Genomic DNA, 15,401 nt, shown 5'->3' on the forward strand with positions numbered 1-15,401 from the left:
GTCCCCCCCCCCCCCCCCCACCCTTCCAAATGAATCTTGATTGAATCTTGATGTGTCCTCAGAAGTGAAAGATTATCTGTAAATGTAAGACGACCCCCATATACTCTATTAAACAATGCAAAAATGTTAACATTATCAGTAATAAGTTTAATCTGTGAATACAAGATGATCCTGTATTTTTCAAATGACGAATTTGAGAAAAAAATGTGTCTTATAATTGGGTAAATATGGTAGTTATTTTACAATATGACATAGCACCATATTCAGAAAACTTTATGGTAACCACCTTCTCACGAAAGCCCGTGCAATTGTATACCATTTCAATCATATACCACAGTTAAATTTTCATCCCTCATGATGGACTGAATGATTTCTCCTTCATCTGCAGAGACAGTACTACTTGCACTAATGATCTGGGTCTTGGCTCTGTGTCCATCTTGACTTTGATAATGTGTTCACTATGCAGTTCATTGTAGTCCATCCACATTTTTGTTTTCTTACTTATTATTAGACCCATTCTTGCATTATCTCTATTTGATTAGTGTGACCGGAAATCCTTGTCTTTCTATGACCACACTTCCCGACTTCCCACAACATCTAACTTCAACCTACCTACTTCACAGCAAGATGTGGAAATGTAAAATGAATCTGTTTCTTCTTCGCGATTTCTTCTATGCTGTAGATCAGTCCTTAAGTAGAAGTAAGTGATACAGTATAGCATAAAGTAAATAGTTGCCGGCTGTGAAAATGTGTTGCCTGGCATATCATATAAATAAGCAATTGCACTATGAATTCCTACCTGTGCAATAAGATTTCATTTGGTTTGCTTTTGAAAGATATTTTTTTTCTAATGAGACATTATTCATTCTGTGTTTTTCTGTTGACTTCCATACAGATCCGTATGTTAGTTTGAGACATACCTTATAAGACTCTCCAGTAAACGTACAGTAGTCCTTGCAGCATTTCTAGAGTCAGCCTTACGCTGAGCTTGGTAGTATTGTGTCAAAATGACATTGGCTTCCTCTGTGAAGGATGGTTGAATGTGCTTGATGATGCAGAAATATGCCTGCAGCTTTTCTAGCTCCCACAAATCACTGGAACTGCATTTGCTCTCCTCAGAAAAGATTCTGACAGGATCCCTCCCTTTAAGAATAAAGCCTGAAACTAGCCTGCAAAAATATTGAGAGACTGTGAAAATAAGCAGGAACATGTAGACATGCACTTACATACAGCTAGCTCTAGACAGGGTCTTTCTGAAAGCTTTGACGTTGTGGTCTGAACTTCCTTGCCAGGCACACAACTGCATTGTCAAAAAAAAACGTATCACTAAAAGTATAAAGCAAGAATAACTATAACAAAAAAAACTGAGAGGAAACATCTACAACATCGTGTTCAACATTTCCAGTGCTTAGCTGATTACGAGCTTTTCAATATAGTGGTTTATTTTCAATTTCAAAGTGGGTTTAAGTGTGTACTAGTACCATGAGCCATTGCAACTGATGTTTGGGAATTATCTCTCTCCATTGTTAAGTCTGCCAGAAGTAGCAAAGAATGTGCACAATTCTGGCAACGTTAAGTCCTTGGAGGAATATAACCAATTTGATGAGTGAAACCAACAACTCAATGTATAGTTGAGACACTCAGTAAACAAGACTGTGAACATTGCTAGCTTTTGGATGACTGCCTCTTCAGAGCTATTGATTACACATACACACACACATATATATAGACCTGTACAGATATACTGCCCCAGCACTGGAGTTCAAATGGGGTGAGGGGCTGCATGGTGTGAATTTGGTGAGAGGAGGAATGAGATGGGCAGTGGGAGGGAGGGTTGAGGTAGGGTGACTGACATGTGGGAAAGAGGGGCAGCAAGCACACAAAATAGGAATGTGGCACAGGTGAGCAAGTTCTCACCGCAGGCAGAGGGAACTGTGTGTTGCGCACAATGATGTAGAGGTGTAGATTTGCAGTGCAAGTGGGAGTATACCAGGGGCACAAACTATGGAGTGAAGGATGCGAATGCAGGATGAGTGAAGTTAATGTGCATTTACACAGGCCGTATCATATAAATTGTATATAGCCACCAATATGGCTCAATAACATTGCCAGGTACAAATACTGCAGCTACAAGTTTAGCAACATTGCTGGCCACTGTGACCTGGCAATATTTGTAGCTATCCATTTCTGGACCAGAACTGCTTACACAGTCCACAATATTGTTACAAACTGGACAAAACCGAACTAGTGGATGTGGGTGCAGCTCTACTCCAGAGTAGATGTGGTGTAAGGATGGATTAAGATATTATATAGATTCAGTAGGCAATGGAGTGCGACTTTCGGAGGGACGGAAAGGATTGTGGGTAGGATGTTCCACATTTCTGGGTGCAATGATGCACAGTTGAAGCCCTGTTGAAAGATACGATTAAGTTGTTCCACACATTAATATTCCAACAGCCTCGGGAACCACTGTAATATGTCATCCATTTCACTATCCAATATTATAATGACTTGGCGTGAACCAAATGGAATGAAAAATGAATTTGAGGGTACTCTATCAAGAAATAAACAAACTGTACTGGATGCTGCAGTCTTAATCTACATCAGAATTTAAAGTGGTCACAGACTAGTGCAGTGCAGGCTCAAAATAAATACCAAGCCACAAGGGAATCAAACTGTTTGCAGGAAATCAGAAATGTATGCTTTGAAAATTTACTTAATAATAGAACATTATATCAGATTAAATTAAGTAACAAGTTCTGGGTTTTGGGAAAATGTAAGGTTAGAAGGAAATAGATAAAAGGAACAATCACATAATAAATGTAGTTGGCAAAAATGCTTTGAAACAGACAAAAAGAAAAGAAAAATCCCAAATGGGAGATGGGGATGGAGTGGGGCTGATGCGATGGAGGGGGAAGAGGGGGGGAATTGTTCAAAGAATTTTTTAAATGTTTATACTATTTAAGAGATGAATTCCAAAACACATAGTTAATCATGGAAATAACCACATTTGTGAATGAACAAGAGATGACGTGTATAGTTTTTTGAAGTATCTTGAAAGGCACAAAGAGAAGATACTGTGTCACTAGAAATGATCAGAACTGGAGGAGGAGCAATACAAAAAGTAATTTCAAAATTATTTACTGAAATTATGTAGGTTACGACAAGTCCCAGACATTGGAACATAGCTCTAATGTTTCTACTTTCCAAGGATGGCGACAAGCAAGACTGAAACACTACAGACCAATCAGCCACCTAAGTGAAATGAACAAGGTATTCACTACAATGTCACCAACCTTGTAGGAAAAATAACAAGGGATTTTTCTTGCAAGTCATTAACAGAACTGCAGAATGTAGCAATGAGTATAACTCAGCACTTTGTCTAGGGTTCATATATTCTGAGAAAGCTTTTTAGCCAGTTTCAACAGAATTTCAACTGAAATCCACTTAGAAAGAAGGTCTGATTCAACCTTTGTTAGTATACTGAGAAGTATATATGTCAATGCTACAGCTTCTATTACCACTCATCATGGTACTGGGTAATTCAAAAGTGAAAGGGGGCCAAGGAATGAGATTCTGTACAGTAGAATCCCTCTAATCCATCACCTTCGAGACCGGGACCATGGTCGGAACGAAAAAAAGGTCGGATTAACTGAAAAATAATATTTATTGCAAAAAATATAAAAAGACATTTAGAACAAAAAATTAAATGATTTAAGAACTAAAAGATGTCTACAGTAATATAAAAAGATGTTTTTTACACAGTGTTAAACAATATATTAACTAAAAAAGTCTACACACACTATAATATGTATTGGTTTTAAAAGGAAAAACGACAAACAAATTACAGTGCTGTACTGTACTTAATAACGTATAAACGATATATACTGTGAACTAAAAAATGTGTATAACATTGTACATAAAAAAGAAATTTTTTAAAAAGAAATAAACTACTGTACGTATAAACTAAGAAATGATTATACTGTATGCATTGTTTTTATAGTAACAACGAAAACAAATTACTTGGAAAAAAAGTCAGTGATACATTTTTGTTTAGCAGATGTTATTCTAGATTTCGCTGCAGTGTCCCTCCATTTTTTTATCCACAAAACGTCCATTGGAGTTTAGTTGGATTCTGCTCGAGGTATTGAAGGGCAATGTCAAAAGTGTTTTTTTGCATCGTTGTGTGAAATCCGGTGGGTTGTCTGTCTTTGCAGTCCGAGTCCTCATTCACAGTTTCCTGGCTAACAGCGGCAACCATCTGGTCGTCATTGAGCTCTTCAAAAGTGTCACAGTCTTTATCACATTTGTTGATCCACTCTTAAACTTCATTGCCAGGGACGTTCAGCTCCAGAGTTTGTATATCTTTAATGATTTCCAGTGCTTCGTCGTTTTGTTCATCTTCGGTACACTAATTTTCAGTCATAACTTGTGGCCAAAGCTTACGCCACGATTTCCGCAGTGTGTCAGGTTTCAGTTCATCCCATGCTGCAGCGATTGTGTGGATAGCATCTTTGATGTTCAGGGATTTCATTGCCTCAAGTAAGTTATGACCCCCTCCAGATTTTTCCAAGATTTAGCTGATATATTTTCTGCGATATCGCCTTTTTAACCATTCGATAATGCCCTGATCCATTGGTTGGATGAGTGAGGTCACATTAGGAGGCAGAAAGAGAGCTTTTACGTCCCCTTTCATCAAATCTTCCTCAGATGGATGTGATGGTGCATTATCCAAAAGCAGTAGAACACAAACAGATTTTTTTGCTTCAAGTCTTTTTCAACTGATGGCACAAACTCGTTGAAAAACCAGGATTTAAAAAGGTTGCAGTCCACCCAAGCAGATTTTTGATGATGACCATCACCACCACCACCACCATCATCATCATCATTTAAGACTGATTATGCCTTTCAGCGTTCAGTCTGGAGCGTAGTCCCCCTTATAAAATTCCTCCATGATCCCCTATTCAGTGCTAACATTGGTGCCTCTTCTGATGTTAAGCCTATTACTTCAACATCATTCTTAACCGAATCCAGGTACCTTCTCCTTGGTCTACCCCGACTCCTCCTAGCCTCTACTGCTGAACCCATGAGTCTCTTGGGTAACCTGCTTCTCCCATGCGTGTAACATGCCCCCACCATCTAAGTCTGTTCGCCCTGACTGCTACACCTATAGAGTTCATTCCCAATTTTTCTTTGATTTCCTCATTGTGGACACCCTCCTGCCATTGTTCCCATCTACTAGTACCTCCAATCATCCTAGCTACTTTCATATCCGTAACCTCAACCTTATTGATAAGGTAACCTGAATCCACCCAGCTATCGCTCCCATACAACAAAGTTGTTCGAAAGATTGAACGGTGCACAGATAACTTAGTCTTGGTACTGACTTCCTTCTTGGAGAAGAGAGTAGATCGTAGCTGAGCGCTCACTGCATTAGCTTTGCTACATCTTGCTTCCAGTTCTTTCACTATGTTGCCATCCTGTGAGAATATGTATCCTAAGTACTTGAGACCGTCCACCTGTTCTAACTTTGTTCCTCCTATTTGGCACTCAATCCGTTTATATCTCTTTCCCACTGACATTACTTTCGTTTTGGAGAGGCTATTCTTCATACCATAGTTCTTACATTTCTGATCTAGCTCTGAAATATTACTTTCAATCGAATCTGCCATCACAAGTAAGTCATCCGCATATGCGAGACTGCTCATTTTGTGTTGATATATCTTAATCTCACCCAGCCAGTCTATTGTTTTCAACATATGATCCATAAATAATATGAACAACAGTGGAGACATGTTGCAGCCTTGTCTTACCCCTGAAACTACTCTGAACCATGAACTCAATTTACCGTCAACTCTAACTGCTGCCTGACTATCTACGTAAAGACCTTTAATTGCTTGCAAAAGTTTGCCTCCTATTCCATACTCATGTAGAACAGACAATAACTTCCTCCTAGGAACCCAGTCATATGCCTTTTCTAGATCTATAAAGCATAGATACAATTCCCTGTTCCACTCGTAACACTTCTCCATTATTTGCCGTAAGCTAAAGATCTGGCCCTGACAACCTCTAAGAGGCCTAAACCCACACTGATTTTCATCCAATTTGTCCTCAACTAATACTCGCACTTTCCTTTCAACAATACCTGAGAAGATTTTGCCCACAAACCTGATTAAAGAGATACCTCTGTAGTTGTTACAATCTTTTCTGTTTCCATGTTTAAAGATTTGTGTGATTACTGCCTTCGTCCAGTCTGATGGAACCTGTTCCGACTCCCACGTCACTTCAATTATCCTGTGTAGCCATTTAAGACCTGGCATTCCACTGTATTTGATGAGTTCCGACTTAATTTCATCCACCCCAGGTTTTTGATTGCGGTAATAAACTGGCAAGGAAGATAAGTTTATATTTTTGAAAGCCCTTGGCTTCTTAGATTTGCCAATGACGAACAAGGGGAGCTTGTGGGCACCATCTGCATTGCTACAAGGAATGATTGTTATTCTATCTTTTGTAAGTTTTGTTCCTACCACGGATTCATTTGAAGCTGCAAGTGTTTTTGTTGGCAACATTTTAAAGATTGGCCCTGTCTCGTCGATGTTAACACTTGGCAGGGTAACAGTTCATTTTCTTCTACAATTCCTTGAAACTTAACAGAAAACTCCTGAGCAGCTCTGGCATCGGCAGATAGTTTTTCACCAGAAATAGAAACAAATTGGACACCAAGACGAGTTTTCCAACGATCAATTCAGCCTTCACTGACAGCAAATTTACTTTCGGCTTCCAGTTTTTTGTGCAAAACTATTACTTTTTCTTTGAGAATTGGCCCGGATATTGGAGTTCCTTTCCTTCTTGACAAAACGACATCCACAATGCATTATCAAGCAGTTGAAGTTTAGGCTCTTTTAATGTTTTGCGATTCTTCAGAGTGTTTTCACCATCAGTCGTAACTGTATAGGATTCAATGTCTTTCCGATTCTTCCTCCAATCCTTAATTGTCGTAACATCTACATTCAGTTCCTTTGCAATTTTTTGGAGCGATTCTCCTTCGTCCAATCTTTGTAGCACTGGTAATTTTTCATTTAGTGTTTATGTTTGAATCCAGACATGTTGAAAAACAGACAACTGTACACACAATGAATCTACAGTAATAAGTACTATAGAGAACACGGAATTAAGCAAACAATGGCATTTTTTAATCCCAACAAAGGATAAAACTGCACAATAACGTACAGTATAACAATATGCACAGCGACAGACACCGCAACAATGGCCCGACAGGCGTCCAGTCAGTGACAAGTTGGCACAAGCTCGAGAGCCTGAGCATGGTCGGACTAACCAGAGTAACGGACCATTCAAGGTTGGATTAGAGGGGTTCTACTGCATCTTCAAAACTATTCTCATCAGTTCTAGAAGAAATTTTACACTATTACATTGGGTAAAAGAAGACAGAATACATGTGAATGGAACAAACCTGTACAATCTTTGTTTTGATGATGACATTGTACAGTTTTCTTTGAACACAGAACAAGAAATCAAAGAATTTCTTAGTGCAAATTTGAAAGTTTGTCTGAAACCTGTTATAACATACGGAAATTTGGAAAAATGAAAATAGTTTTCAAAATTTAACTTATCATAGGCATTAAATGGAAAGTGTACAGTCTAAAAACACTTGTTTTTGTTTACTGTCTTGACTTTTTATTCTTCCACAAAATAAGATATGGCAGGACAGGATGTAGGAGAACGTGGCACAGGTGCACAACATACGGGTCTTTCTAACATTCAGCATTATCTGGATCACATAAAATTACTTAATATAAATGTGAATTTACTTTCAATACTATTAAGGACAGACAGTAAATACAAGGTTTTCCAAGCAGTGTTCTTGTGCTTTAGAATGTTACCTGTCCCAGTCAGAATTTCTTGAATCTAGAAGTATAAGAACTAGGTCAAAGCGACTTAATAATGGACTCGCCAGTGCTATGTTAATGTTGATTGGCTGCTCGGGGTCGTAATGTCCTTTAGGGTTGGTAGCAGCAAGTACAGTACATCTGGTGTTCAACTTGCACACTAAACCAGCCTGAAATTGAATATAATTAAATAGTTACAAAAGGCTTCAGAAGTGAAACATAAACTTAGTTGCACAATGGAAATATGCTGATAAAAGACAATTTTGGTTCAGGTAACCACATTCTCTGTATTGATAGAACTTTTGTGGGCCCTGCACCTTTCAATGTATGATAGAAAGATAGCAGAAGTTTGGGAGCATATGAAAAATTTGAAGAACACTCTAGCAACATTTGAGAAAAATACATAGAGAAATTTTTCTCAAAGAGGAAAAAGACAGGGAAGAACAAGTACAAACACCAGTAAAGAGAAGAAGTGTAACACTGCACATCTAATTCTGCATACTGCAACCAATCAATTTGGGAATTTACATGTTGGAATATATGACTTCTTTGTTTTTCTCTATAGATTTTTCAGAGTTAAAAAGTATTACCTACCTCCACAATCTAAGGTTAGCTTGGTATGAATGACACTGTTACTGACAGGCTGTTAAACCCCACTCTTCCTTCTTTTTGATTGTTGTTAGATAATCCAGATAATAATAATAATAATAATAATAATAATATTTATTCAACATTGAATAATCAAATACAATCCCTAGAAACAATACAGTTTCAGGACATCATACAGATTATTCTTCTGAATACGTCAGTGTATAAATTGCAAACTAAAATTTGTTTGTATTAATAAATTTTACATTTTGATGGATTTTACATTTGGTAGTTGATGGATTTTACATCTAGTAGTAATCAATCACAATATTACAAATACTATTTTTATCAACATTATATTAGTTGTAGGTTACTGAAAACTATGAGCTTGACATATTTATGAAGCACTTTTCATACAGATATAGTACTCGTCTAGGGAATAAAAAGGGTTTTCAATTAGAATTCTTTTTAGCTGATCTTTTAATTTGTTAGTAGGAAGGGTTGTGAGACTTTTTGGTAGGGCATTGGCTAGCTCCAGCCCAGCATGAAGTGCATTTTTTTCTTATAGTATTGCAATTGTAAATGCCACTATTGCTCTCAACTCTGAAAAGATTGTTGACAACAAATTTCAAGAGTAATTTACTCTTGTAGATAATGTCCACATCTGCTTTAGCAAATAGCTGGAAACTGTATTGTTATAGAAAGATGAAAAGTTCTTAGACTAACCCTGAAAGACTTTTTTATGTCAAAATTATATTTTATCTTTTGACAGTCCATTTCTCAGTCAATGCATTTTGACCAATGTTTTTGCGATGAATATATTTTGTCCTGGGAATCAGATTCTGGAAGCCCACTTATTTACATCAGCTACAATTTTTGCATTGGACCCAACATGTTTTCCAGCAACAAACAACATTAGAAAAATGGCTCTGAGCACTATGGGACTCAACTGCTGAGGTCATTAGTCCCCTAGAACTTAGAACTAGTTAAACCTAACTAACCTAAGGACATCACAAACATCCATGCCCGAGGCAGGATTCGAACCTGCGACCATAACGGTCTTGCGGTTCCAGACTGCAGCGCCTTTAACCGCACGGCCACTTCGGCCGGCAAACAACATTAGATGCAGTAATATGTGGATATCAGATATCCTTTGTAGTTCAGCATTAGTGTTGCTAGCTAATGATGTTTAGAAACTGGCTTCAGTTCTTAGGGACCACCAGAAATTTTCCTTTGGTGAATACCACTAAAAACAGGGTTCACTCTGCTCCACAAGGCCAAATGAGAAGCTAATAGATAACTTTAAAAGCGATCATTTCAGGTTAGGCTTTACCGTGAATGTTACTGATACCAAATGAAACAACAAGTTTACTGTTGTCAGTCACTATTTATATCCACAATGCGTTTTGAACGTTTTAAACGTCCACCATCAGGTGGATTTACAAGTGTTAGTAGGACATGTGTGTGTTGTGTTACAACATTGGGGTAACTTGTGGCACTGTCTAGTGGAGAAACAAAACCACTACTTCAGAATGTGGTTTTAGGGAGGTTTTTGACTAAAAATTAAACATACAGTATATCTAAATGTGAAACTCAAACAATTAAAGACCTCCAGTGGTTCTATGTTCCTATCTCTGTCGTAATTCATCAAATGTAAACTGTCATACTTAAAGAATATTTAGCAAAACAACACAAGTATTTCGTAATAAGTTTCAAAGGATTTTGGAGATCTTTGTGTGAGTTGATGAATACATGCGTCAGAATAAATATTTCAAGTGGCATACAAATCCTATTCTGTCAACTTTATATAGCTTAAAATTTCATACTCATTTGTATATTCAGGTGACCTGTCGCAAAACATAAGTACAATAGTTATGTTGCCAACAGTGGTACAATTATACATAAATAGCAAATTTTGCTGGGATATCAACAATATAGGAAAAGACAAATAGCTCCTTACCATAAAGATGGCATGTTAAGTTGCAGATAGGTATAATTAAAAGCACTTACATGTAAGCTTTTGGCCACGGCCTCTGTCAGAAAAAGAGAGACAGACACACACCATTAATTCACACAAGTCAGCACACCCTATCCACACATGACCACCACCTCCGGCAGCCCAGACCAGAATTTCTGTCATTTAAGATGGATTCAGGTTGTGTTCTATGATGATTGAATATTTGGAATGTTTCAAGAATGTCTAATTTTTTTGCGTTTGGGTTGGATATGTAACATACTGATACTTATGTTGCTGAACATGGTGTTTCTTTTCGTGCCAGTGATGTGTGGTACTTTTTGTTTCTTAGTGCTGCCACGAGTTCTTCAAATCTAATCTCAAATGATCCACCCGTATGGACTATGTAGAAATAGTCACAGTCCAAACATTCCATTTTGTATACATCTGTATGGTGAAGTGGATTCTGTGTGTTGCTGTTGTGAGGTAACTTCTACTCAAACTTGTTGTCAGTGGTCAAGGACATGTTTATGCCTCTTCACTTGAAGACATTGGTAATCTCATATGAATTTGTTGGGATTTGAGTTTTAAATGGAAATGCTGTTCCAGTTTTAAACTAAATAACAAACTTTTATTAGTTCACAGAATGAAAGTAACACGATTAGTCTCTGAACCACCTCAACAAGTACTCAGAAGATCTTCTCAAGTACCAAGAATAAAGAACATGGATGAACATGCGTCCTAGCACACTGAAGATTCACAAGAACTAGAACCATCAACTTTGGAAGAAGCATTGCAATCTAGGGACCAGCAGAAATGGACTGAGGCAATTCAGGAAGAATTAAAGTCAGAATCAGAAAATCAAATGTGGGAATAAGCAATCCTGCCTCCAGGCAAAAAAGCTACATATGACAAGAGGGTCTTTAAGACAAAGAGAGACTTACAAGGACACATAATCTGTCATAAAGCTCGTCTGGTAGTTAAGGGATGTGCACATGTCAGAAATATGGACTATGAAGAAACTTATGCGCCAGTGATATGATACAATTCACTCAGATATTGGATTTAGTTTAGCTGCTAAATTTAACTTGGACTTCGATCATTGGGATATAGTGACAGCTTGTTGGCAAGCTAACTTAAAAGAAGAAATTTATGTCAAAATTTCCACAGTTGACTACATGACAAAGATGGTTAAATACGAAGGCATTAAAAGATTTAAGAAAGCAGTCTACAGACGTAAAAAGTGACGTTTCAATTGGAACATTTAACTAGACAAAGCTCTATTAAGTCTGAATTTCAGTAAATCCACAGTTTACACTTGTGTTTACCACAAAAATGACGGAAGCGATATATTCATTTTGGCAGCATATGTAGGTGACATGCTAATTTTGTGCAACAATCGGCAACAAAAAATTGCATTTACGGAGAAATTAAAAGAGCACTTTAAACTAAAAGACCTTGGAAATGTATCCAATTGTATAGGAATCCAAGTAACAATAGATCACAAGCATGGACTTTTATGGTTGGATAAGACCTATTATATAAATCAGATTTTACAAATATATAACATGGAAGATTGTCATCTGGTATCCACGCTGCTGGACAGATAGCCTAATGTATGTTCAACTAGGTACTAGACCAGATCTAGCAATGCAATTGGAGTGGTGAGTGAGATTAACACTAACCCACGATTACCCCACTTGCAGCTGTAAAAAGAGCCCTTCAGTATCTAAAAGGAACTAAAGATTTCAAATTAAAATTTTCTAAAGACGAGGGCCATGACATCACAAGATACACTGATGCTGACTGGGCTAGGGGCACTGCAGATAGAAAATTGACCATTAGTTTTTTTCTTTTTTTCTCAAGGTGCAGCAACAGCAGAAAACAACCAACAGTAGCTCTCTCGACAACAGAAGCAGAGTACACAGCATTAGCTTCTGCATGTCAAGAAGCACTTCAGGCTGCAACAGCTGCAAAGAGAAATATCTCCTTTTCCAAATGAAGGCCCGATTAAATTGTTTTGTGACAACAAAGGTGCAACTTATCTGTCAAAGACAAGCAGATACAAAGGCTGCACTAAACTCATTGACACCAGACATCATATCATCAGAGGAGAAACTGTTTCAGGAGAAACCACAGTGGAGCAGATTTCAATGAGATGAATGCTCACAGCCGAAGAACCAGACATCATCAACTAATCCAAGGATTTGCACTACGAAACTGAAGCGCTGAGAGGCATCACTTCTAGTGGGGGTGTTGAAAATTTAGAATCAATGCCTCTGCTAGAACATTCATCTTTGGTGCAATTGCTATGGTCACGTTCATATACATACTCTTTTGCGTTATTTTTCATTTTGAGTCTAATTGTGTTACTTTCATTCTGTGGACTAATAAAAGTTTGTTATTTGGTTTCACACGGAAAGGGCATTTTCATTTAAAGCTCAAATCACAAGGCATTATTTTCTTTTTGTTTTTTTGTGATGTGATTGGTTTGCCACTATTGAGTGTTTTAAGGGTGTTTACTATGGAATATTTATAGCCATTTGCAATAGCTATTTATTTTATTATTTCAATTTCTTGTTTACATTTATCTTCAGAGAGCAGTAGTTGGATAGCTCTGTTGACCATATACTGGAATATTGCCACTCTGTGGGGGCTGTGGGGTGAGAGAAGCAGCTCTGAATGGTCGTGTGTGTTGTGATAGGCTTCCAATAAATTTCAAATTGGTGCCTATTATTCTTGTTTTAATGGTGCGGTATAAAAAATTTACACTATTGGCGGCTTAGTATTCAACTGTGAACTTCATATTTTCATGGGAGTTGAATAATTGGTGCAATTTATTGCTGTCATCTTTTGTGACATTGATTAAAATGATGGTATCATCTGCATATCTGTAGTAGCAGATGATATTTTTGTGAAGGTAGTGATTGTAATTTAGAGCTTCATCTTCTAAATTGTTTATAAATGTTTCAGGTAACAACCCGGAAACATTTGAGCCCATTGCTAGGCCAGCTGTTTGTTTGTAGAGTTAATTGTTGAATTTGAAATAGTTGTGTGAGAATGTGAATTCCAACAGGTCCATTAGTTCAGTAATGCGAGTGGAAGGTTTTTAAGTTATCTGTAGTGTGAGATCTACTGGTACAGAGGAATAAAGGTTTTGTATGTCAAATTAGGCAAGTGTGGGTACATAAATTCTTCTGTGTTTTTAAGTGAACTACTATAATCAAATGTGTAATTTTCTTTAAGAATTTTGGAGAGCTTTCTGCTGAATTTGAATGTTGAGCTGTTCCCACAATTCACAATAGGCCTCATAGGAGCCCCATTTTTGTCTTTGGGTATGCTTAAGGTAAGTTGCTTGTGGGTTCATTGCTACAGTGTTTCTTGAATAGTGAGTAGAAAGTTTATGTTATTTGAGATGTATTTAATCTCTTTTTGTATTCTGGTTGTTGGATTTTATAGTATTTCTGTTATGTTGTTGGCCTGGAAGAAGTCTAAAGTTTTTTCTATGTATGTTGCTCTGTTCATTACACCAGTAGTATTACCCTAGTCAGCTCTTACAATTATTGCATTATCTGTATTTAATTTAGGTGTGAAGCCTTCTTCTCTTTTCTTGTTTGGTGGGAAAGTAGAGATTTTGCAATCTACTTCTCAATAATGTTGATTTTGTTGCAGGCTGCTATTCTGTCAGTTTTCTTCTCAAAGGCGAGAGTTCAAAGCTGTGAAACACTAGTGATAAGGTTCTCTGAGTTCTTCTGGTCCAACTGAACTTGAATGTGGTGTTGTAATTCTTTGCTGAATAGTGCCTCTTCCTCTGCAGTGGATTTTATGTCAGGGTCGTTGAGGAAAGGGGTACAGAATGTCAGTTTCTTTCAGCTGTCTTGGTTCAGTTTTGGGAGGTAACATTTTTCGTAAGAGTAGCTAGTTTTTTCATATGTGTGGCTTTTGTTTCCTGCACAATGAATTCAGTGTATTTTACAACTTTTTCAAGTAATAGAATAATATTCAATGAAGCAGCTTTCCCAACTGTACTCTGCTCTATAAAGCTGTGTATCATACATTTGTTTTTTTACTGTAAATTTCTTTCAATTTGCTTTTCACCTGTAGTTTTTGTGCATTTTCCAATGATATCTTTGCAGTTGCTGGATCTGTTCTGACATCAATCTTGATATAATTTGGAATGATGTTTCCAGAATCAAATTTTCACTCTGCAGTGGAGTGTGTGTTGATTTGAAACTTCTGGAAAATTAAAACTGTGTGTCGGACCGAGACTCAAACTTGGGACCTCTGTCTTTCATGGGCAAGTTTGGAAGGTAGGAGACAAGGTACTGGCAGAAGGAAAGCTGTGAGAAAGGGTCATGGTCGTGCTTAGGTAGGTCGGTGGAATGATGTTATTTCTGAGACAATTTCAGTAGAAGTGAATGTGCTGTGTGTCATCGCAAGCTTTTTTGATGTGTTTTTGTACTCAAAAATAGCCTCGACTGCGGACATTTCAGGTTAGGCTTTACCATGACTGTTATTGATATTGACGGAAACAACAAATTTACGGTTGAGATGTGATTCTGTGCTACTCTTTAACTTAGCACTACCATAGCACTAGAGAACATCGTTCGGCAAATGCCAACAAATCCAAGAGGGGCAATATTTAACAAGCAGGTCAAGGTAGTGGCATATGCTGTGATGTAGCATTATTTTCAAAGAATATCAAAGCCTTAAAGGAAAATTGTGCTACATTGGAAGCAGCAGTGCAGAAGTCAGGACTGGAAGTTAATATAGATAAAACAAAGTATATTACGATAAGAGATAGATACGATGGGGATAGAGGAGAGACTTCAATAAAAATAAATAGAAAAGAGTGGAAAAGTTTAAATAGCTAGGCTCAATAATAACAGAACATACTGGGTGGTCATAATTAAACTTTTTCTATTTAACACGTTATAATACAGAAATTAATT

General features: G+C 37.3%; 1 protein-coding gene across 1 annotated transcript in view; it reads right to left on the minus strand.

Moving 5' to 3' along the window:
* Positions 1 to 920: 920 nt before the first annotated feature.
* Positions 921 to 15,401, minus strand: part of LOC126439380 (DNA helicase MCM9-like) — a gene marked incomplete at its 3' end in the record, with an annotated part of 123,658 nt that continues 109,177 nt past the window's right edge. The window contains exons 10-11 of the mRNA XM_050090562.1: positions 7,902 to 8,077; positions 921 to 1,169 (exon numbers count right to left, since the gene is read on the minus strand). Coding sequence (XP_049946519.1) covers positions 921 to 1,169; positions 7,902 to 8,077 — 425 coding nt within the window. The remainder of the gene's footprint in view (positions 1,170 to 7,901; positions 8,078 to 15,401) is intronic.

The sequence above is a fragment of the Schistocerca serialis genome, unplaced genomic scaffold (assembly GCF_023864345.2).
Source record: "Schistocerca serialis cubense isolate TAMUIC-IGC-003099 unplaced genomic scaffold, iqSchSeri2.2 HiC_scaffold_1319, whole genome shotgun sequence".
Taxonomy (NCBI): Eukaryota; Metazoa; Arthropoda; class Insecta; order Orthoptera; family Acrididae; genus Schistocerca; species Schistocerca serialis.